This window comes from Rhinoraja longicauda, chromosome 26, assembly GCF_053455715.1.
Source record: "Rhinoraja longicauda isolate Sanriku21f chromosome 26, sRhiLon1.1, whole genome shotgun sequence".
Lineage (NCBI taxonomy): Eukaryota > Metazoa > Chordata > Chondrichthyes > Rajiformes > Arhynchobatidae > Rhinoraja > Rhinoraja longicauda.
The window spans coordinates 15,878,431-15,901,689 of NC_135978.1; the positions used below are offsets into that span (position 1 = coordinate 15,878,431).

Here is a 23,259-nt window from a genome sequence, read left to right on the forward strand (position 1 = left end):
TAAATGAACAAAACCCACAGGATAAGTAGACAGGCCTGTGTGGATACCAGGGCAACAGCAGCAGAAACAATGGAATACTATTTTAGCAGGGAAATCCTAGTTCAGATAAACATTTTAATGCCACACAGATGTGGTTCTAAACGAAGTATCTATTTAGAATTTGCAATAAAGTATGAAAGCATCAACGTCTAAGCAGGTCCAATATTCAGATTTTTCACAAAGCACAGTGCCTTGCACCCCTTCCATGCAGCATTCACTTTCTACAAAATCAATGTCTTCATCCTTTGTATTCAGCGTGGGAGCTCCATGTAGGGCTGTTCCCACACCCTTGCTCAATTAAATATGCAATTGAAAATTAGAGTATTGGTCATTATTACACAGTTGTGTGGAGTATTTGGAAGAATTGCCTCTAATTTTAAATCAGATTTTTCACTCCTGCAGAAAATCTCTACAAAGATTGAAAAATTTCCAAGTATTAATGCGTGAAGATGATTATCCTTACATTCTGTGTTTCCTGCTACTGTGATGTCACACAGAGATAATTGAAAATGTCACCTATTGAGGTCAGGATAATTAATGGTCAGTGATCATCAGAGCACAGAAAAGTGAACAGAATTTCCCCAAACTCCACAACTAATCTTGACAAGGTTTTGGAGAGGAAATTCACATTTGGTTAATGTATTTCTGTTTTTATACCATACATTATTTTCAAAATAAATGCTTAATCTTAGAAATTAGGTGACCAAAATCTGAAGGGGTCCACCACCGCGTAAGCCCCCTTTAAAACAGCAAACATTATCAGATAATAGATTTCTATTAACACAGGGGTTGACCAAAAGTTTGATCAGAGGTTGAGGTAAAAAGGTAAGTCGAGGAGAGGAAATTTCAGATCTTAGGGCCCTGACACCAATGATTAAAATCACAGAGAACATCACAGAAAGAGCAAAAGAGCCAAGATTAGGCTCAATAAGGGGGGGGGGGGGGAGAAGAAAACCCAGCAGAGACCCGGGTTCGATCCTGACAGCAGGTGCCATCTGTGCGGAGTTTGCCCGTTCTTCCTGTGACTGCGACGGTTTCCTCCGGGTGCTCTGCTTTCCTCACTCATCCCAAAGACATGCAGGTTTCCAGGTTAATTGGCCTCTGTAAATTGCCCCTAGTGTGTAGGGCATGGACAAGGAAGTGGGATAACATAGAACTAGTGTGAACGGGTGATCGATGGTCGACGTGGACTCGGAGGGCCGTATCTCCAAAACTAAACTGCATAAGAAGATGCTTAAAAACAAGGAAGAGAAATTTAAAGTGAAAAATAAAAAGAAACTACAGATGCCAGACAAAAACAGAAAATGCTGGAAGCACTCAGCAGGCCAGGTTGCATCTGTGGTAAGAAAAACAGAATTATCATTTCATGTTGAAAACAGAATTATCATTTCAGGTTGAAGAAGGGAATCTAACCTGGAATGTTAACTTGGCTTCTCTTCCCACGGATGTTGTCAGGCCTGCTGAGGGTTTCCAGCATTTTCTGCTTTTATATTGAAGATAATTTTTTTAAATTTGAGGGGGGGGGGGAAAACACCAGCTACCCAAATTGAATTGTTAAGTGCATGAATTGTCTGTTGAAAACATACCCCACCTATGAATGCATTTGAATGGCCTGATAAAAATTATGTAAATTTCAGAAGCTGATAAAATTACTTTTAATGGCTAAATAAAATGGTTGGCTAAAATAAATCTTATGTAAAACTAGAAAAAAACAAAACTTTAAAAGTTTACAGCTCTATAATTAAAAAGTGGAGAAAAATCAATAACCTTAGGCAGACGGTGCATCTAAATGGTGTTGAGACAGCAAAGTGTCATTTCGCTAACGTCTATGATAAGGATCTGATTTAAAGCAGTCAATTTGCTTTGGTCAGAAGAATCAGGCGAGGAAGCGACCACAATCTAACACCCTCTTCATTCAGGATATTGACAACAGAAGCTTTGGAGGTAATAAGAATATTGTCTTCCATTATCTGTCCACTGTGTAAATGGTAATGTATGTGACGACTGATAAGTGTATTAATCTTTTGCCTTAATTTTTGATAAATCACGAATTAATCAGCACCTTTTAAGTTTTTAATTTAATCACAACCAATTCCTGGCCTGTAATCTAACAGATGCACCACAGCGCGCTTACATTTATCACATGTATTGTTGGTTGGAGGATTCTAACGCAACTACTGTCAACGTTTTGGCTAGTTCATTTAATCTGAAGTTGCACAGGAATTGTATAATGCATTGATCAGATTTCCAATGGGACCTCCATTTTGGTGGAAAGATGCTATTAAGTATCAGTATATTTTGATATATCAGATTAAGCTAACTGATTCCAAGACTAAAGGGAATGCAGTTAAAGGAAAAGTTTTAAGAAGCTTGGAAATAGACACTGACTAGATTTTCTCCTGCCAACATAACCCGATTCTTCTCCAGCTCCTTGGATCAGACTTAATGACATTTCCCAGATGTGACAACCAACCCTGGACTGCAGCTCAGAATCTGACTGTTTAATTTGTGTTACCTGGCAGTCCTGTATTCCATATATTCTGTCAAATATTCATTTTCACTGAAGTCACCTTAATGGCAAGCGATCTTTTAACAATACAACTTAAATGCAACGATCAATTGCTCCCCACATCTTATCTTTCAAATTATGATTGTTAAATTTACAATGGCATAATTGGGTAGTGAAACAATAATCAAATGAAATGTTTATTTAAAATACAAATTTGGTTCACCAATCCTCTAATATTGAACCATGTCATATCCTCAGCCAAAATCTTTCAATAATGATATATAATGTGTCATAGAATATCAGGGAATGAAAAAAGAGCAAGGCTTACAAAAAACAAGGCGATGATTCAGAAAAAAAGGGGTACTGATTTTGGATGATCTGCCATGATCAGCTGGCTCGAAGGGCCGAATGGCCTACTGCACCTATTTTCTATGTTTCTATGAAATATTAAATCATAAGTTCAAAGTGGTACCTCACATAATTAGTATTCATCACTTAAACATTAATAGAAAACAGGCTGAGCTGTCTTTGATCGATAATTATGTATCCATGATCTTAGTTTATTCCCTCCTCTCAATCTGCTGAAGCTAACTTTGGCATCCCTAAAAGTTACACTTGTTGAGATCAGCTAATTTAACCTTTTAATTATGATTGTGCAGCTTGATATATGTTTTGTGTGTACAATGTGAACTACACAGATATTTTCATCGTTTGGGAAGAGATCTGGCTCTTTAGCTTTATTGAACATTTTATATTTTAATAAAATATTAAACAATTACCTGCAAATGCTGGGAAGACATTGTTTGGACCATTCAGCTGTATCGGCAATGTTGGAATGCTGGCAAAATGTGGGGAAAAAAGTGCAAATTACTGAAATTGGAGGAACTGAATAAGATAAACAATAAATCCTCCCAGTAGCTACTTATTATACTTTAAGAATATCAAATGACCTGGTACCTCAGTTTCTGTAGTGGAAAAGATGGTCACTACAGCTACACAGGGAAAAAAGGAGATCTGTATGTTATAATGTCTTTCACATCCTTGGAGGACTCAAAGTACGTTTGAAGTGCAGTCACTGCTGCAATACAAACAAATGCAGCAAGCTGTATTACCACAGAAAGATTCTATAAATCTCAACAAGATTGATCACCTGCAATCTCCTTTATTTGAGGTATAAATTGATGGCCAGAAAAGCTTCTCTCTGAGCAGCACACAATTTTGTTCTATATTTTTAGAATAGTGTTTAATCTTAATGGCAGCATGTTTGGAGAGTTGGTGGGGGAGGGGAGAGTGGGGGTGGGGAGGAAGCAGAAAAGAGAATATAGGGCTTTGAGCGACAGTACACTGCACTGCAGCTAAACAGTATTGCAGACTGGATTGCACTGGATGGCCCAAGAAAATGTATACACTGCAGTTTATAAATTTGGAATGATCGCCATTTACAGGGATATTAAAATATACCACTTGCTGTAACAAAACCTTTATTTTATATGTTATCGAGAGAGAGTAAAGCGAAAGCGGTACAATCCTTGTACAAGGAACATCAAATTACATTTAAATCTCAGGAACTTACTTTGGAGACAAATATATCAGCCAATTTTCACGCGGCAAAGCCCAGAAGATAACCAGAAGAAACACCCAGAAGATAAACTTGATTTTAATTCATTTTTTGAGATCTGTATGTTGAGAATCCCCATCTGCCATGGACTGATTGCCTCATCAGGCCATGTCACAGTCAACATTGATGGGTCTGGAGTCGCACATAAGCCAGAACAGCCTGAGTGACTCCAAAATAGCAGGTTTCTTTCCCTGAAGGACATTTACTTTATGGATTAATCTTTGCAATACCTTGTGCTCATCATTACAAATCACTTGTTAAAAAATCCACATTATTAACTGAAAAATTCCATAGCTGCCATGAGAGTTGAACAAGTTTTGCCCAAATCCAGTCTTCTTTATTTAGCAGAATCGAGATTGTCACCCACAAACCCTGCTCATTCCTCTCAGCCACCTAGCAGATCCAACAAAGACAACGATGACACCCATCACCCCTTTCAACAGTTTATCAGGCTGAATACAATATAATTATTTTCCACTGACACTATTTTTACAGATGAACTAGGGTGTTCTAAACCTCAGAAATAGATCTTTAGGATTCATTTTCTTAACTGCTGGTTGCTGTTCTTGCTTCAGTCATCAGCTGCCGTAACTTTCACTCACGGGTCTGTATCTGCCAGACCTGATGACTTCAATAACTCCCAGTCAACTTTCCTTTAACATTCTCAGTTTCTGGTGCTCTCTGGTGTGCACTCGCTCGGTTTGCCAAAGCCTGCAATTTCGAGATCTCAGTCATGTTTAAATCCTACTGCATTCGACAAAGATCACGTTGCTTAAATAATTCTGATTGATTCTGCATCATCAATTTTTAACGTTTCAGTATCAACACACATATCATTAACTGCTTGGTCACCAAACTGGGATCCCCTCTCTGAACCTTGTTTCCTCTCTCCTGCTCTTTGAAATTACATAAGTGGTGCTTGCTTTCATGCTTGTCATGGCATTTCTTCCCTGATTCATTAGCTGGAAATACGAGTGAACTCGAGGTTGCACTGGTGAAGAAAATGGGGTGCAGATGAAATAGATCAGTTGTTATGCTCTAAAAGCAGCAGACTGGGAAATATATGCTGGAGATATACAGGCACTACGAACTTCAACTCCGAACTATGAACAGCCTAGGATGCATTAGGGACTTTGGGCTTTGTTTTGTTTTTGCACCATATTCGGTTTATTCATTTAATGAACATTTTATTTTTGTTTGTTCATCACCTTGTCTATCGATTGCTGTGTTTATGACCAGTTGCGCTGCTGCTACAAGCAAGAATTTCATTGTTCTGCTTTAGGACATACGACATAAACTACTCTTGAGATGGTGACTTGGTCTAAGGTCTATAACGCTGCAATGATGCTGGGCAAGAAATCATAACAAACAACCAAGAAAAATTGCATAAGGTAGTACAACTGTCAATATAAATGGAAAATACCAGGACAGTACAATCTTTGGGGTAGCAGCAAAAATTCCTTCAACTCATTTATATTTGTTGACCTAACAGGTACAGAAAATGCTTTGCACAATTATCAAAAGATCTGAAATAAAACAGAAAATGCTGGAAATGTTCACCAAGTCAGACAGCACCTATGAGAAGAGGACCCAAGTTAATGTTTTAGGTCAATGACTTTACATAGGAACTGGGGAAAATTAAAGATAAACAACCATTGCAATGTAGGAATTGGGAGAAGGCGAAAAGAAGGATACTGAAAAGAAGGCAAGATGAAATGACAAAAGGAATGATCGTGCAAATGTGCTATGACATTAAGAGACAAAAATTGGTGACGGTTAAGAAGGAAGTTGAATAATGCCTGAAATTACAGTAAGACTGAGGCTGGAAACCAAAACGAAAGTGAAAAAGATAGAAACGCTCATTGTTTGAGAGTGTTGACCTTAATGTTGAGCCAAGGCAGCTGCAAAACCCCTTGATGAAAGACTGTTCCCCAAGATTACATTGACCTTCAAAGGAACAGGACAAGAGGCCTAAAGAAGAGAAACAAATGGGAATGGGGGAAGACGGCATAGCACAGAGCCACCATTACAAAATGAACAGACATTCTGCAGAGCAATCACCTAATCAGCACTTGTTCTGCTCAATGCAACCAAGACAATTTATGTAGTGTACTATATAATGAGTGCAATGCAGCTTAATTTTACTTGTCCCCTCAAGCCTGTTCCTTCATTTAATATGATCATAGCTGATCTGAATTTAACTTCAACTCTGCATTCCCGTTTACACACAGACACCATTCACTTTCTGCCTATCATGTACAATTATGAGAGGCATCGATAAGCTAGGCAGCCAGAATCTTTTACCCAGGATGGAAACATCAAATGCTACAGGGACTTAGCTTTAATGTGAGGGGGCCAACGTTTAAAGGAGACATGCAAGAATTTTACACGGAGGGTGGCAAATGTCTAGAATGTGCTGCTGGGAGCAGTGGTTGAAGCAGATACACTAGCAGCTTTAAAAAAACTATTGGCTAGGCACATGGTTATGCAGGGAATGGAGGGATATGGGTTATATGTAGGTAGATAAGTGATGGCCTTGGCATCATGTTCAGTACTGACATGGTGGGCTGAAGGGCCAGTTCTTGTGCTATACTGTTCTATTTCCTAATGTCAGCCAGGCAACAATTTTGGCGTTTATTTGACTGTGGACATCATTACCTTGATCCCATCCTTGCTCTAAGTGCACCATGTAGGAACAGATTGAGAATTAAATTTTAGTCAGGACTCTATAAGTAGTAGCTGGAGGTAATCTGAAACTTAAGCAGTGCTCCGATGCTAACCATTCTTCTATAAATCGAGGAACTGTATCCACTTCATTTACAGGACGTTTAACATTCCAAATTGCACGTAGATTGTTTAATATCTCGCCCAAACAACACTATATGGGACCAATCACTCGGCACTGAAGATGTTCACCAGGATTTCTGTAATCGGTACTCAGGAGTGGCACTTGCTCCCTTCCCTACTGTGGCCATGAATGATACAAATGGAGCCACAGCTGACAAAGTAGCCCGCAAATACAGAGACCGACAGGTACATGTGTAAATGCGCACCATCGGAAGCAGTGGGGAAGCAAAGAATACCAGAAGGAAACAAACTTTAAAGGGATGAATTGACAGCAACTTTTATTTCCAGTTTGTTGGGCAATAAATCATCATAAGATCATAAGTGATACGAGTAGAATTAGGCCATTCGCCCCATCAAGTCTACTCCGCCATTCAATCATTGCTGATCTATCTCTCCCTCCTAGCCCCATTCTCCTGCCTTCTCCCCATAACCTCTGACACCGACGACCGTACTAATCAGGAATCTATCTACTCTGCCTTAAAAATATCCACTAACTTGGCTTCCACAGCCTTCTGCGGCAAAGAATTCCACAGATTCACCATCCCTCTGACCAAAGAGATTCTTCTTCATCTCCTTCCTAAAAGCACGATATTTAATTCGGAAGCTATGACCTCTAGTCCTAGACTCTCCCACTAGTGGAAACATCCTCTCCATATCCACTCTATCCAAGCCTTTCACTGTTCTCTGCATACTGATTCTAGAGTGCCTGCGCTACAATGTTGAGCACTTCGTACATCTCTGTGTTCTCGAGCTAACGTCTGTTCCAGAAACTATGTAACGATTCCTGGCTTCCACTGGTCATGTTAGAGCTAATCTGAGACAGCGTGTCTGAGAAGTAGATGTATGGTAATACACTATACTACAGGGTGGTCAAATCTGGGACCTGAATATTCCAGTGTATTCGACATTTAGAAAGGTCAGGCAAAAAAGCAAAATGGAGATGGAGCAACACTTAATAAGAGATGCCATCTGTACAATAGTTAGAAAAGACTTTGGCTTGCCTTATCATAGAATTAGAATTAGCAGAGGCAGAAAACATTAGTGGGAGTTGATTATATGCCTTTGACTAGTAGTGTTATAGGGTGCAGAATAAATGAGGAAATTAGATGTGCATGTAACAAGAGTAATGCAATAATCATAGGGGACTTTAATTAGTACTTGCAAAGTACAGGGCAAATGCCTGGAATGCATACAAGATTCCTTGTGAAACAGACTATGGAATTGGCCATTTAAAATCCAACACATAAGAAATAATTAATCAATAATCATTGGAAAGGGGTTGCCTGGAGAGAATAATCGTAACATGATAGAATTTTGCATTGAATTCAAATGTGACGTAATTTAATCTGAAACTAAAATGCTTAATCCAGATAAGGGAAACTAGGTGGGTATGAGAGGCAGGATGAAAAGGACAGATTTGGAAATAACATTAAAGGATTTGAGTGGCCATGCAATAACTAGAATTTACAGAAATATGACACGAGTGGGAAAAATATACAAAGACACAACAGGGAAAGTGGTTCATCAATGGATTACAGGAGAAGATGAAGATAGTATTAAATACTAAACAAAAAGCTTGCTAAGAAAAAAAACCAGGTTTGAGCCCGAGGATTGGGAGCAATAAAGGATGACCAAAAGAAATTGGTAAAAGAGAGTAAATTTGAGAGGGATATAAAAGCACAGCACAGAGCTTCCGTAGGCATTTATAAAGGAAAAGATTAGCAAGTGTAAATGTGGAACACTTACAGAAATGGGGAAGTTATAATAGGAAATAAAGAAAACAGAAGTGAAACCAGATACTTTGTCTCTACCTTCAAAGGAAGGCACCAAAAGCATCCAATAAATACACAAGAACCTACCTCAAAGTCACAATGTGAAAGTGAAAAAAATCTACTGTTAATAGAAGATGAGCCTAAAAACTGATGAACCCAAGGACTCGATGATCTCCCTAGGGTCGATATTGGATGCTCTGATTATCATTGTTAAAAATGTTAGAGATTCTAGATTAGTAATGGAAGAATGCTGGCATCCATAATAAGACACTTAGAAAATAATAGATCCATGTTAACTCTCCTCGGACATATTAAGAAATCGTTTGATTGATCTATTGGAGTTATTTGAGGACATACCTTGTAGAGTAGATGGGGGGGGGTCAGAGTGTTGGTAAAGAAATCAGAGGCTTTCATAAGATAAGATCCGACACAGGAGGTTGTTAAAAAAAAAATTAGAACACATGGAACTGAATGCCACACACAAGCATGAAATGAAAGATTGTTAATAGATAGAAAACAAAGGGTAAGAATAATTGGGTCATCTTTGGGTTAGCAGACTACGACTGCATGTATTGGTGCTTGGACTCTAATCATCCACAATCTTGATTGAGAATTTAGTCAGGAAGACCAAATGTACCCTTTCAAAGTTTGCTGCTGATGTGAAAGCAGGTAGGGACACAGGTAGTCAGTCATGTGAATTAAAGGGTCTCAGAGGATTTGGCCAACCCAACAATGAGCAACACCATGGCAGATGGAATATTATGTGGAAAATTGAGAGATCAGCTTTGATCGAAAAACCCAGAAATGTGTAAAACAGTCCAGAAATCCCAAGGGCGCGGAATGTGTCTCACTGGATGACCATTCGTTCTCACAAGCCCATTAAAACAACCAAGCACACTGAAATGTTAAAAAAAAGTAACGTGGACATCAAAAAAGGGTGAATTAAAATTGTGTTGGGGTATTAATGGGAATACATCAAAAAACAATAAATGTCCCAATCTGGCACCATCAATTCCCAAGGATGACAAATTATTGAAGTTTTATGATATTCTTTTTAAATGGTAAATAATTGGGCAGAACAAAGTAACTGAAAGTACTTGTACATAATTCACAGGTGCAGTAATTGGGATAGCAATTGGTATACTGGTGTTTTTTTTTTAAGAGAACATGATCGATTCTGCTTAATTTATTGGCCTATTCACCAGGAAGCAATACATTTCCTAGTTCGCATGAAGCTCAGAGTATACTGTAATGATGGATACAGGCTATAAATACAACAAAAAATCCAGAGCAGCATTCTGTGAATCTGTGGAATTCTTTGCCACAGAAAGCTGTAGAGGCCAAGTCAGTGGATATTATTAAGGCAGAGATAGATAGATTTTAGGACTGAGATGAGGAAAAACTTTTTCACCCAGAAAGTTGTGATTCTGGAATTCTCTGCCACAGAAGGCAGTGGAGGACAATCCATTGGATATTTTCAAGAGGGAGATAGATTTAGCTCTTAGAGCTAAAGTAATCAAGGGATATGGAGAAAAAGCAGGAACGGGGTACTGATTTTTAGATGATCAGCCATGATCATATTGAATTGTGGTGCTGGCCCGAAGGGTTGAACAGCCTACTCCTGCACCCATTTTTCTATGATGGGCCGAATAGTCTAATTCTACTCCCATCACATGATATATGACCTTCCACTACCAATGTCAGGCAAAAGGTTTAGTGGTTCCCTGTTTTATCACTCCCTCCTCTCTTAATAATGCAGTCAGATTGGTAGGTACAATTCCAGAATCTATAACATTTTTAACAATGAGCATCCATTATCCCCCCTGGGGAGATCATCGAGTCCTTGGGTTCATCAGTTTTTAGGCATCAACTTCTCTAACAGACAGGAAGGTCTGGAGACTCTAGTTGGTAGTTCCAAGGAAAAGACATGTTCACTGAAGGACACCAGCCAATGGTGGAGACGAGAGAGAAGAGACTATTGGCTTAATATAGAACAGTACAGCACAGGGCCCATTGGCCCATAACGTCCATGTCAAACATGATGCCAAGTTAACCTAATCTCCTCCGCCTGTACGTGATCCATATCCTTCCATTGGTAAATACGAGGACAGGCAGAGATATTCTGGATTGCCTTTTTTCAAAAATCATATAATTATTATACCAATATCATGGAAGCTCGATTTATTAATGTTCAAGAGTATTATCTTGTGCACGATACCAACGCAACCTATAGTATGAATGAAAGATGATCCGGCAAGCTGAAGATGTTATTGAAACAAACCTAAAGGCTGATTCAATAGACAATAGGTGCAGGAGAAGGCCATTTAGCCCTTCGAGCCAGCACTGCCATTCAATGTGATCATGGCTGATACACACAGGTATGAGAGAATAAACACAAGAAATGGGAGAAGTAGACCATTTTCACTATTTAGTTAGATCACAGTGGAATGAAATGGTTGAAGCATTAAGGAGTACTGAATTTCAAAAGACATATGAATCTAGGACTAACTTAGTAAGAGACAAGGTTCTTAATGATTGTGCTCATCTCTTAATCATTGTTCTTTGCTAAGATACAGTCCAAGGAATTTATCTCTAAGCACCGGGATGCATGTCAGCTTTTCCCTTTCACTGGCCACACCACTTCCCCTTTCCAGCAGCTTGGCCTCTGCTCATGCATTCCAAGGGACTGTTTGTTAAGGAGCCCACGCCGAAGAGAAACTGTTTTGTGCAACAGCCTCGTCATCAAAAATTCCTTCAATGCCTGCCACATCACTCCCAGTCATAATCTTCAGTGCCGAATCCATTTAATTGTCAAATTCCAATTAACTCTCAATTCTCCTGAGTTGAGTTCATCCAACCCTTGGATATACCAAATGACACAGCATCCACAGCTGTCTGGAGAAGACAATTACAATGGTCCAGAACCAAGAGAATCTCTTATTCATGCCAATTTTAAAATCTTTATCCCCAGATTAGATCTCCTAATTCAAAATCCCTTCACTAAAAACTACCTCATTGATGACTGCTCAGAATCTTAAATTTCACCAAGATCATATTATATTCTAATCTTCAGTCTGGTCAATCTTGTCCTAAAGATCTCTTAATATCAGGAATTAATCCAATGTGAAACCAAAAATGGTGAAAATACTCAACAAGTCAGGCATCATTTATAATGACAGAGAAACAGAGTTAACACTTAAGGCCAATGACCTCTTGTTAGAACTTTTGAAAGTTTCAGTTCGGATGATAGGTTATTAACCAAACTGTTAACTGTTTTTAGCTTAACACTGTCTGAGCTGTTGAATATTTCCAACACACACACAATTTTGGAAATAGTTTGGTCAATGACATCCCCCCACCCCCAAACTATTGGCGTCCTAAGGACAGGTGGGCCGGAAGGAATCTGTCAAAAAACACGTCAGTGAATCACCATTTATGGTCCAATAATTCACTGAAAGTTTAGAAACAGGACCTTCAGCTGACCAGCTCCAAAATGGGAATGGCTAATGAATTGGTTTCAATTGGATTTGCTCAATTAAACTTCAAACAAAGTTAGACAGAGGTTCACATGCGCCTCCTCTCACTTCATCTACTGTTCCTGTAAATTGGTGAGACCAGAAGTAGATTTGGCGAATGTTTCGCTGAACACTTGCACTCCATCCATCTAGGCTTATGGGATCTCCCGGTTGCCAACCATTTCAACTTCTCTTTCCCTTCCCATACCGTCCTGGGCCCAGTCTATCGCCAGAGTGAGGCTACACGTCAATTGGAGGAACAGCACCTCATATTTTGCTTGGGTAGATCACAACCCAGCAGTATGAACAATGAATTTTCTAATTTTAAGTAACTTCATCTCATTCTCCCCTCTCCCTCCCCCCTTACCCCATTCCTCCTCCCTAGTCGTTTTACCCATTCCACAGTTCTCCACATCGTTTCCCTTGAGATCACACCTTTCCTAGCCAACAATGGACCTACCAGATAAAGCCCTGCCCAAGGACATTTGCGGCCACGCCTGACTTTCAGTCTGAAGAAGGGACCGACCCGAAACATCACCCATCCTTTATCTCCAGAGATGCCTGACCCGTTGAGATACTCCAGCACTTTGTGCCTCTCTTCAGCATATAATGAGCCAGGAGCGGGTTCACTTATCCACTATAGAATCTTTCCACATCTCCCCAATGGAGACACATCAGGCGTAATTCTTGCCAAGATCCTCAACTGAAACGAACTCATTCAGAAAGCAAGACTACATTGTTCCAAATTTCCCCTGGCGGGCAGAATTACCTTAGCTCCGGCACTTTGTATTCTTTCACTTGGGCAGAACAGCAAGTTCTGTCACTCATGCTCTGGCAGGTCACAGCATTCTGCTGCAAAATTAATATTGCCGAACAGAACACAGTGTATTAACGACTGCATTTGATTTTCTCAATGACTTCTACCGTTGGCAGCAAATGGGCTTCCAAATGCCAATTAACCATCCACCCAGAAAAAGGTGATTAATTTAAAACCATCTAATAATTAACCACTGGTCTCATAAATCAATCTTCAGCTGTAACCACCCACACAAGATAATTAGCATGTAAAAGAGCTCCAGAAGCAGGAAGAACATAATTAAGTACCATGTCAGTATGGTTTTGAAAATCAATCAAACCCAAATAATTCTGTTATACTACCTTGGCCAATTACCTACAGAGAGTGCCCTAAAATAACTTATTAAGGAAACAGAGATAGCTCTTTTGGCTGTAACTTACCGTATGAATGAACTTATTGCATTCTATCTTTTCATGCACTCACCACTGCTCCCTAAACAAAGCAATTTGAATAGTACCTTCCACAAGTTTGGGGGTGTTCCATAAATGTCACAGCCCATGATTTATTCATGAAGCATAAGTTTGGGAGCAACCTGTGCACAGTGAGATCCCAGACAATGCAAAAATATAAATGGGCAATATAATGGTTAAATTACAGGACTATATCCAGAGGCCAGAACTATTCATCAAGATATGTGAATTTGAATTCCATCAGTGCAATTGGGGGAATGTAAATATTTGTCAGGCCAGTAGATTCCTCTAAGCTACTCCTTAAAATCTTGTTTTTTGACCATTTGTTGGGATAGGACTACTCTGAAGTTGTTTCAGACTTTTCAAAGGCATTACAAGAATGCAAGGTGTGTTTCATGCATACTAATGCCAGATGTGGCATGAAGATGGGGCTTTTTTGCAATTTGAAAGTGTTCATTCCCAGGGCAACAATCAAGCTGCAACAGCACAACCATATTATTTGCTTCTGTAGTTTCAAATTGAAAGCAAGGTCTGTTTTTTTCCTTGAGCAGAGAAAAATGGGATAAAATGGGTATGTATGTCTTAGGCCTGTTGAGTGCATTCAGTACTATTGAGTTTCTCATGATTTACTACAATGTATTACAATGCGAGTCTTACAGTAAGCTACATGGGAACAATGACACTGTTCACAATGACTGTGGAAATGCAAGTGAAAAAACTGCTTTAAGTTTTAATGCTATACCTTGAACCATTGGAGATGTGCAAATTAGATGTTGTAGATAGCCCTGTTGCAGCTAATGCTGAGCGAGGCCAATTTTGATTTCCAACAGGCGCTGAACCGAGAGACAATGGCCTCTTACTGTAAGGGAAGTATCCATGGTTGGGAGACATCACCAGGGATGACCTGCTAAATGTCTGTTGAGAAGGTCCTGCTAGGTTATAGGCAGCATGCCGACTACGATTTAAAATAGGTCCTGAGCTTGTATAAGATAGACATTGATGACAAGAACAGTTTTGACCAATATGCGGTGGTCCTGAAATGGATGGCGGATAGGGTGCATCCGAATATCTTTGAATTCGTCTCCTGAATCCAGTAGATTTATTTATCTGACATAACCCAGCCAAATCCACCACATAGCTGTAACCAAAGTTTCCCAGATCAGCCACTTGCTGTCTTCCATTTATGCAATTCTCTATGAAAATAGAAATGGTTGTTTCATAGGTTGTCCATCCACCTTCATCGTTTTCCCATTGCCACAATAATCCTTGTCCTGGTGCAGATGACTGAGGATATAATTGCTTCCTAACTCTTCGCATTCTTCCTGCAAATTAAAAAAAATACATTAAAATCCAGAGAGGGAACACAGTGGGGAAATATAAAAGATAAAATAATCAGTATTTTTCATTAGGATACCTTGCTCAGTGACCTAATGGTTACTATATTTTCTCGAGTGTAAATTGTTTTCCGCCAAGCTTATGTAACTGAGGTACTGTACACAATTAAGATCTTATAATATTCCAGAACTGCTCTCTTTACTCATTTCTTCTAAAACAATTAGGAATATACCGGGAAATGCCAATTTGCAATTTCCCCAAGTTAGACATTATGTAGAGAATGAATGATTTTATCTTCTGCTTTTCACTTACATGTGCAAGATGAAAAATCAACCATTTTTCTTATGAGATTGCCCTGACCACAATTCTTCTGCAAAATTATAGTTAATTCTAGGAATCACTTGCCTACCCTCTAAGATGGTGAGTAATCAAAGGTATACAGGTTGACACAAAATGCTGGAGTAACTCAGGGGGACAAGCAGCATCTCTGGAGACAAGGAATGGGTGATATTTCGGGTCGAGACCCTTCTTCCTTCTCTCCAGAGATGCTGCTTGTCCGCTGAGTTACTCCAGCATTTTGTGTCCACTGTGGCGGCTCCCGAGGGTCGGGCCATACCACTCACGACCACCTCGGCACGGGAATGGGTCGAGCCAAGGAGGCGGACTTCGGCCGGGAGTATAAAGGTCAAGGACCGCATGACTCTCATTCCCTTTTGGAGTTCCAGAGATACAGTAAACACACTTTCGTTAACCTTGACTACTTGTCGTTATTTCGGCCTACTTGGCCCACTACATTGGTGACCCCGAACGGTCCATTATAGAAAAATGGACAAGACATGGAGCTCAGCCTTCGCCTCGCTGTCCGAGGGCGCTACACCGGCTATCGAGGCAATTTCTGTAGCCCTCCCTACCTTTTGGACCCACCGGCCCCACGTCTGGTTCCAGCAAGCTGAGGTATATTTCCAGCTTAAGTCCATCCGGTCGGATGATACACGGTTTTTCTACTTGGTTGGAGCCCTGGACCAGGACACGGTCCAGCGGGTAACCGAGTTCCTTGCCAACCTACCGACCCAAGGTAAATACGATGCGCTAAAAGTTCTATTGCTGGAAACTTACCGGCTCCCGAGAATGGAGCGGGCCAAAAGAATCCTCCACATGCCTCCCCTGGGCGACCGGCGCCCATCCGCGCTGCTTGGTGACATGCTCGCGTTGCTGGACGGTCACAAACCTTGCCTCCTTTTTGACTATGTATTTCTCCACTTACTGCCGTCCGACATTCGCATGCAGCTCAGTGAAGGGCCTTTTGATGATCTCCAGGCCCTCGGCAGGCGTGCAGACGCCCTTTGGGCGGCGCGCAGTGATGACGTCATGACGCTGCGCGTCACTCCGGCAGCGCCCGAAATAGCCTGGTCGGGAGGGGCGTTTGTGGAAGGAGTCAAACCTGCGCCCCGGAGGCCTGCACGGGCTCCCCCGGCGGCAGCCGCAGGTACTGCACCTGCTTTTCAACGACAGCAGGCTTCAGACAACACCTTGGTTAAGAACTGGTGTTATTACCACCAGCGCTGGGGTGCTGCAGCCCGACGATGCCGCCTGCCATGCGCGTATCCGGGAAACGCTGTGGCCGGCTGCCAGTAGACCCCGCGGCGGCCGGCCAGATTCACCGCCTTTTTGCTTGGGATCGGGTTTCGGGTAATCGTTTTCTTGTGGATACCGGGGCAGAGTTGAGCGTGCTGCCTCCTTCGATGCAGGACATTCATTCTGGGAAGCGCGGTTCCGCCCTCACCGCTGCGAATGGAACCAGCATTCGCACCTATGGTGTGCGCACAGTGAAGATCACCTTCGGCTCTTGCCACTTTACTTGGCAGTTCACCGTGGCCGACGTCTCCCAACCGTTGCTCGGGGCGGACTTTTTGCGGGCGCATTCCCTCCTGGTGGATGTCAGGAGGCAGCAATTGGTCCACAGTGCAACAATGCAGCCCATTACATTAGGGTTGGTCTGTCCTGTTGCTCGACCGCTGTCATCGGTCGAATCCACCTATGCTCGAATCCTGGCGGAATTCCCGGACATCACGGCGCCACAATTTTGTACGTCAAACCCCAAGCATGGGGTGGTGCATTTCATCGTCACGACCGGCCCACCCCTCCACGCACGAGCGCGCCGACTTCCGCCGGATAAATTGCGTCTGGCGCGGCAGGAATTCCGCGACATGGAATCCTTGGGGATCGTTCGACCATCGAACAGTCCATGGGCATCCCCACTTCACATGGTCCCCAAGGCAAGCGGTGGCTGGCGGCCTTGCGGGGATTATCGGCGACTGAACGCCGCTACCGCGGCGGACCGATACCCCGTACCCCACATTCAGGATTTCAACGCCCACCTCGCCGGGGCTACTATATTCTCCAAAGTGGATCTGGTGCGGGGTTACAACCAGATCCCCGTCAATCCGGACGACGTACCAAAGACGGCGATCATCACACCGTTTGGCCTGTATGAGTTTGTGCGCATGCCATTCGGCCTCAAAAACGCGGCGCAGGCATTTCAGCGCCTGATGGATGGCGTGTGTCGTGGGCTGGACTTCATATTTGTGTACCTCGATGACATATTGATAGCCAGCCGCTCGCGGAAAGAGCACTGTGCCCACCTTCGACAGCTGTTTCAAAGGCTGAGTGAGCACGGCTTGGCCATCAACATCGCCAAGTGCCAGCTCGGCGTGGAGACCATCGATTTCCTCGGCCACCGCGTGGCTTCGCAGGGTGCGGTTCCTCTGCCGGACAAAGTTGAGGCCATCCGCCGGTTTCCCCGTCCCTTCTCGTTACGTGGCCTGCAGGAATTCGTGGGCATGGTGGCTTTTTACCACCGTTTTTTGCCATCTGCGGCCCACATCATGGAGCCGCTGTATCATCTTCTGGCAGGCGGACGTAAGGACATTGCGTGGACCGATGAGGCGGCGACGGCTTTCGATGGCGCAAAGGAGGCCCTGGCTCGGGCTGTGCTGCTCGTCCACCCACGGGAAAATGCCCCGACGGCCCTTACAGTGGACGCATCAGAGGTAGCTATCGGCGCCGTGCTGGAACAACTGACAGACAGGGGTTGGTGTCCCCTGGCCCTTTTCAGCCGACACCTTACCAGCGCCCAGAAGAAGTATAGTGCGTGGTACGTCACTTCCGCTACTTTCTGGAGGGACGTCCGTTCACAGCATTCACGGACCACAAGCCACTAACTTTCGCCTTCACGAAGGTTGCAGACCCGTGGTCCGCCCGACAACAGCGTCAGTTGGCGTACATTTCAGAGTACACAACCTCCATCCGTTTCGTGGAGGGGAAAGAAAACCGGGTGGCCGACGCGTTGTCGCGCCCCGCCGTCGAGGTGGTTTTGGATGTGGCGCCTGGCATTGACTATTCAGCCCTGGCGGTGGCTCAACTGGTGGACGACGAGATACCCGCCTACCGGACTGCCATCTCCGGCCTCCGCCTTGAGGATGTCCCTCTCGGCCCCAATGGAGCGACAATTTTGTGCGACGTGTCATTGGGCCAGCCACGCCCCATCGTCCCTGCTGCCTGGCGCAGGCGGATTTTCGATGTAATCCACGGGTTGGCTCACCCATCCATCCGGACGACAGTCGCACTAGTGGCCACACGGTTCATGTGGCACGGTCTCCGCAAGCAGGTTGGCAATTGGGCCCGCACCTGCGTCGCGTGCCAGACGGCGAAGATCCAGCGCCACGTCCGGGCGCCTCTCCAGCAAATCGGTTTGCCAAACCGCCGATTTGACCACCTGCACGTGGACATTGTGGGTCCCCTCCCGACTTCGAGGGGCATTACTCACCTCCTCACGGTGGTTGACAGGTTCACCCGGTGGCCAGAGGCCATACCATTGACCGACACGTCCACGGCCACGTGTGCTCGAGCGTTGGCTGCAAATTGGATCGCACGCTTTGGGGTGCCGGTGGACCTTACATCAGACCGGGGACCACAGTTCACCTCTGAGTTGTGGTCAGCCATGGCTGAGCTGTTAGGGGTTCGGCTTCACCACACCACGGCCTACCATCCGCAGGCTAACGGCCTGGTGGAGAGGTTCCACCGGCAGCTCAAGGCTGCGTTGAAGGCACGACTCTCCGGCCCCGATTGGATGGACGCACTGCCGTGGGTCTTATTAGGCATCCGGACGGCACCCAAGGAGGACCTCGCAACGTCATCAGCCGAGCTCGTCTACGGGTCGCCGCTCACCGTGCCCGGGGAGTTCGTGCCCTCGTCGCCGGGGCAGGAGGAACCGTCCTCGTCCACCCTACAGCGCCTTCGTGAGCGAGTGGGAAAACTGGCACCCGTCCCTACGTCTCACCATGGGACGTTCCACCCGCACGTCCCGTTGGCCCTTCGGGATTGTGCCTACGTTTTTCTCCGCCGCGACGCCCATCGAGCACAGCTTCAGAGACCTTATGAGGGCCCTTTCAAGGTGCTGAAGCACGGTGAGACAACTTTTGTGTTGGACATGGGGGGCCGACCGGAGGCCGTGTCAATTAATCGCCTCAAGCCAGCGCACTTGGACATTGACCAGCCGGTGCGGGTTGCACAGCCTCGGCCGCGCGGGCGCCCCCCTTTACAAGTGCCTCCAACACCGCACCCGCCGATCCCCTCATCTCGACCGGTATTTGTACCCCCTTCTCCGCCCCCGTTTGTCCCTCCAGCAGTGCCCCCGCCAGCCCCCCCGGTTGTCCCTCCAGCTGAGCCCCCGCCAGACCCCCCGTCGGACGGGTACCGTACACGGTTCGGTCGACTAGTGCCTCTGGTTCTGGGGGGGGGGGTCCTGTGGCGGCTCCCGAGGGTCGGGCCATACCACTCACGACCCCTCGGCACGGGAATGGGTCGAGCCAAGGAGGCGGACTTCGGCCGGGAGTATAAAGGTCAAGGACCGCATGACTCTCATTCCCTTTTGGAGTTCCAGAGATACAGTAAACACACTTTCGTTAACCTTGACTACTTGTCGTTATTTCGGCCTACTTGGCCCACTACATCCACCTTAGATTTAAACCAGCATATGCATTAAACTATAACAGGTTCCTTTCCTTCCCTTACCAAATTCAAACCATGTGCAGGAAGTAAGTATCAGACCTGACACCCACTGTTACATTTTATCTTCTGCTTTTATTTTACATTTGTAGGATTTGTTGCATTTGTTTATTGGGGTGGGGGGAGGGAAGGAAGAAATCTGGGCATTGTTATCCAAACTTGCATTAATTTTCCTGTTTTCCATAATACTTCTGCAGCTTTGCAGTTATCCTGCACCACGCTTGAAGTTAATACTCCTAAATAATGGAAAAAGTGTGAGAGCATTAAGCTTGTCCATCCTATTTTTCTAACAGTGCTTCAAATAAATATGAAATTCCTCGTGAGAGGAAAGGTAGTGCAAATATATAGATCTAGACCAGCAGTAGAGGCAATCTTTGAACAAGCAACATGCATTCTGACTCTGGCATCTATCTTCTATATACTAAAACTCTTTGTTTGTTTGTTTGTTCCTGAACTACAGTCAAAACGGTACACAATAGTGCAACAATTTTAGGCCCACCTTACTCACCGTCGTCCCTTGGATGCTGATGGAAGACATTTCATTGAAATCAGTGTTATATTTTTTAAGTTATTCACAGTTGAAATCTATCTCCTATGGAGGGATGGGGGAGGGTGGTGAAGGGAGGGTGGTGAAGGGAGGGGGGGTGGAGGGAAAGGAGGCAGGATAAGGGGGATGGGATGGGAGGGCGGTTGAGGAGAGAGGGAGGGGAGAGGGAGGGGAGTGGGAGGGGGGTGGGAGAGGGGAGGGGGGAGTGCGGGAGGGGAGGGAGGAGGGAGTGGGGGGGGGGGGGAGAGGGATGGGGGAGTGGGGGAGGAGAGGGTGCTGCACCAATGCAGGAGAGGTTTGGGCCCAACAGGTCCACTTGGTCTAGTTCTAACTACAATTCCCCTGCATCTTGGGCAGAACAGTGGCAAAGTGATTTTTACTATGAACAGCCCCCCAGTTACCTTTAGCCGCAGCGAGTTGTTCCATTGTTACATGCCTAATGCCTGCTGGGCTTCAATAAGCCACATTGTGCCTTCCATAGCACTATCCGGTTTCCACAATAGAATTTATCACTTAAATTTATCATAAACCAGCATGTCATTGGAATGTCAGAGGAAATCGGAGCACCCGGAGGAAACCCACATGGCCACATGGAGAATGTGCAAACTCCACACACAAACACACCACCCGAGGTCAGGATCAAACCCAGGTCTCTGGCACTGCAAGGAAGCAGCTCGACCAGCTCATTTTACAATTGTCTAATATACAGAACAACAATAAAATGCAACTAAACCATTCTATGTATTTAACAATGACCCCCGCACATACAAATTTCCTGTAATTCTATTCAACATCCTGTGAAGGCCAATATGTCAGTGTGCAGACAGTCTATTAAAACCAGCACATACCATGCCAGCTCACAAGTCTGTCAAAGACTTCTTTATCCATTTTTCCGAACAGTCCCACCCTGGTGATTCCAAAACAATGTAACCTTTTTTCACACTTCCACTTGAATGCTCATGAAACAAGACCTTTAAACTGGCAGTGTGAATTTTGAAAATAATCAGTCTCAAATGTAGGAATAACTAGGTTCAGCGTGTCTGATGCAAAACTAGCATCAGTGGATAGTTGAGCTTAGAAACACACAAAGGCAGCTCCAATCAGTCCTCGAGTCCAAATGCCAATCCACCCTACATTTCAAGACAAGCTGGTGTTAAATTGTCAAAATAAGGGATTACAATGCTGGTTTACCCAAAAGGATACCAAGTGCTTGAGTAATTCCACATATCGTGCAGCATCTCTGGAGAACATGGATAGGCAATATTTTGGGATGGGACCCTTTTTCAAGGATGCGAGCCTTTTTCATTTCATGCAAAAGGCTGCCAGGGTAGCTGCCACAGAAGACAAGAAGTATGACAGGCATGTCATCAACAAATCGTTGTATTTAAATGTAAAGGAATGTGCCCATTCCTGGCATTCACTATCAAAGTAGAACAGGCTTTACCATTGCATTCTAGCATTTCATAATTAATGCAAAACAGGACCTTTTTGGGAATTTGCTTATTTTCTCTGTGACCCACAATGGAACATCTTTGGCTTTGAAATCACTTCCTAAATCTACTAAGAGGTTTAAAAGTTATTTGCAACCTCCAAGTTATAAAAGTTCCCTCAAGGTGACTGAAATAGAGCAAGACAGTTGTTTTTCCCTCAGATTGGGAGCCAGGGGAAAGAGAACAAAAAAGAGTGCTCAGGCTGCTCTCATTCTTCACTTGGTTTCGGCTACATGGATTGGCAACTTTGTGGATGATGCTCTCCCCTTGTGTGCTAAGGGAGACTGCAGGATTTTTTGATACTGGGAAGCATTTCTTTACCCAAGTACAAATCTTCTGCATCACCCCTGCTCTCCGCCCAAAGAGCTGCAGGGAACAGACGCTAAAGGGCCTGTCCCAGTTACGTGATTTTTAAGGTGACTGCCGGCGACTGTCAAAGTCGTAGCAGATTGCCGAAATTTTCTTTTACCCTACGACAATGACAATGCCGAGTCAGGTCGATACAAGTTACTTTTTGTGTGAAACTAGCACCTGGCTAAGAGATTACACCGTCTTTGGAAACATCGCAAAATTCCCACGCTTACCTGACCGTCAAACTGTCGTCTCCAATCTACCTGTCAAATGTCCTGACGGTAAATAAATTGGTTAAACAAAACTATCTTTTGGTATCTTCAAATGCCTTTTCTTAATTTAATATTACGTGCTTCTAAATGCATCTGCGACAACCTAGCAAACCTGGGGACAGCATGCGACAGCGCCCGCAATAAGCTACGATAGCTGGTGACAAGCCAGCTGTCGCCAAGAAATTTCTATCTGGAATTTTTTTCCGCGACGCGCTGAGATCCGCTACGATTCATTGAAGATTCTTCACGATCATGCCGCGACACCCCGGCCGGCGGCAGCCTCGTCGGCGGCAATCGCCTTAAAATCGCCCAAGTGAGACAGGCCCTTAATTCAGTTATAATTTTACCAAAAGGCAGAATGGGTTATGGGGATAGAATAACCTATTACTGCTCCAAGATAAAGTGGGATCAAAATCAAATCAATACTCAAATTAAAATCTCAAACTGGCACACATTGCTATAACATATTATTTAAGAAGGATCCACTTTGGGAGAAGGGATGAAGGCGTAGACTTTTTTCTAAATGGGAAGGGGATTCAGAAATCAAAGGTACAAAGGGACTTAAGAGTGCTGGTGCAGGATTCCCAAAAGGTTCACTTGCAGGTTGAGTCGATGGTAAGGAAGGCAAATG

The 23,259-nt window shown here is 44.0% G+C and overlaps 1 protein-coding gene across 2 annotated transcripts in view; it reads right to left on the reverse strand.

Annotated features, from left to right (window-relative positions):
* The window catches only part of dtx2 (deltex 2, E3 ubiquitin ligase), a 48,549-nt gene that overhangs the window by 14,050 nt on the left and 11,240 nt on the right, over positions 1-23,259 (reverse strand). For both annotated transcript variants that reach the window (XM_078422272.1, XM_078422271.1), the window contains exons 2-3: positions 14,309-14,888; positions 3,328-3,386 (exon numbers count right to left, since the gene is read on the reverse strand). In XM_078422272.1, coding sequence (XP_078278398.1) covers positions 3,328-3,386; positions 14,309-14,888 — 639 coding nt within the window. The remainder of the gene's footprint in view (positions 1-3,327; positions 3,387-14,308; positions 14,889-23,259) is intronic.